This window comes from Penaeus monodon, chromosome 22 (assembly GCF_015228065.2).
Source record: "Penaeus monodon isolate SGIC_2016 chromosome 22, NSTDA_Pmon_1, whole genome shotgun sequence".
NCBI lineage: Eukaryota > Metazoa > Arthropoda > Malacostraca > Decapoda > Penaeidae > Penaeus > Penaeus monodon.
In genome coordinates, this window is record NC_051407.1 from 37,934,498 (window position 1) to 37,935,128 (window position 631).

Consider the following 631-nt stretch of genomic DNA (forward strand, 5'->3'; position numbering starts at 1 on the left):
CTTATGAGCTTGAAATATTGTCAGCATCAAGAAACGAGGTTGCACCTACTTTTTTCCATTCCGAAGAGCTCGATCCATTTCGGTATTTGTCCTGATAACACGACACAAGGCGGGTTAAAGGATGCCTGTTTGGAGTAAAATGTCTCACATTTCTCAAAAAGATTATATTCAACTTCTGTTTACACTGAACATAGTAACAGATTAATTCGATTTATTAAAGCCTTCATCTCATTGTTTTTGTTTTTGACACTTACTGGTATTCACACACGATTTCACACACAAAAAACGTCATATCGAGTTTGTACCCCACGAAATCATTATCATCTCCGTCTCGCAGAGGGTGTCAGAATGTGTCACGTTTTGTGTAAGGGAAGACTACATTTATTTCTTTCAATGCCATTATCTTTGCCAGCGATGGGAGGAAATATATAAACTGCAATTGGACAACCGTACAAGTGCAATAATATTAACCCAAAATATGGCCAAGATGTATACTTTTCAGTCAAATCGAGCCACGCGCCATTTTTTCCGATTTTTTTTTTTTTAGCCACTATTCAAGAATCATTGAGTCTATTTTCAATTACTAGTCGTTTTCGAATGCAAGATACTTTTGCAAATTAACTTCCTGGAG

At 36.6% G+C, this 631-nt stretch overlaps 1 protein-coding gene across 1 annotated transcript in view; it reads right to left on the reverse strand.

Moving 5' to 3' along the window:
- The window catches only part of LOC119587617 (carbohydrate sulfotransferase 8-like), a gene marked incomplete at its 5' end in the record, with an annotated part of 13,185 nt that overhangs the window by 11,192 nt on the left and 1,362 nt on the right, over window positions 1-631 (reverse strand). The window contains 1 exon segment of the mRNA XM_037936326.1: window positions 50-125. Coding sequence (XP_037792254.1) covers window positions 50-125 — 76 coding nt within the window.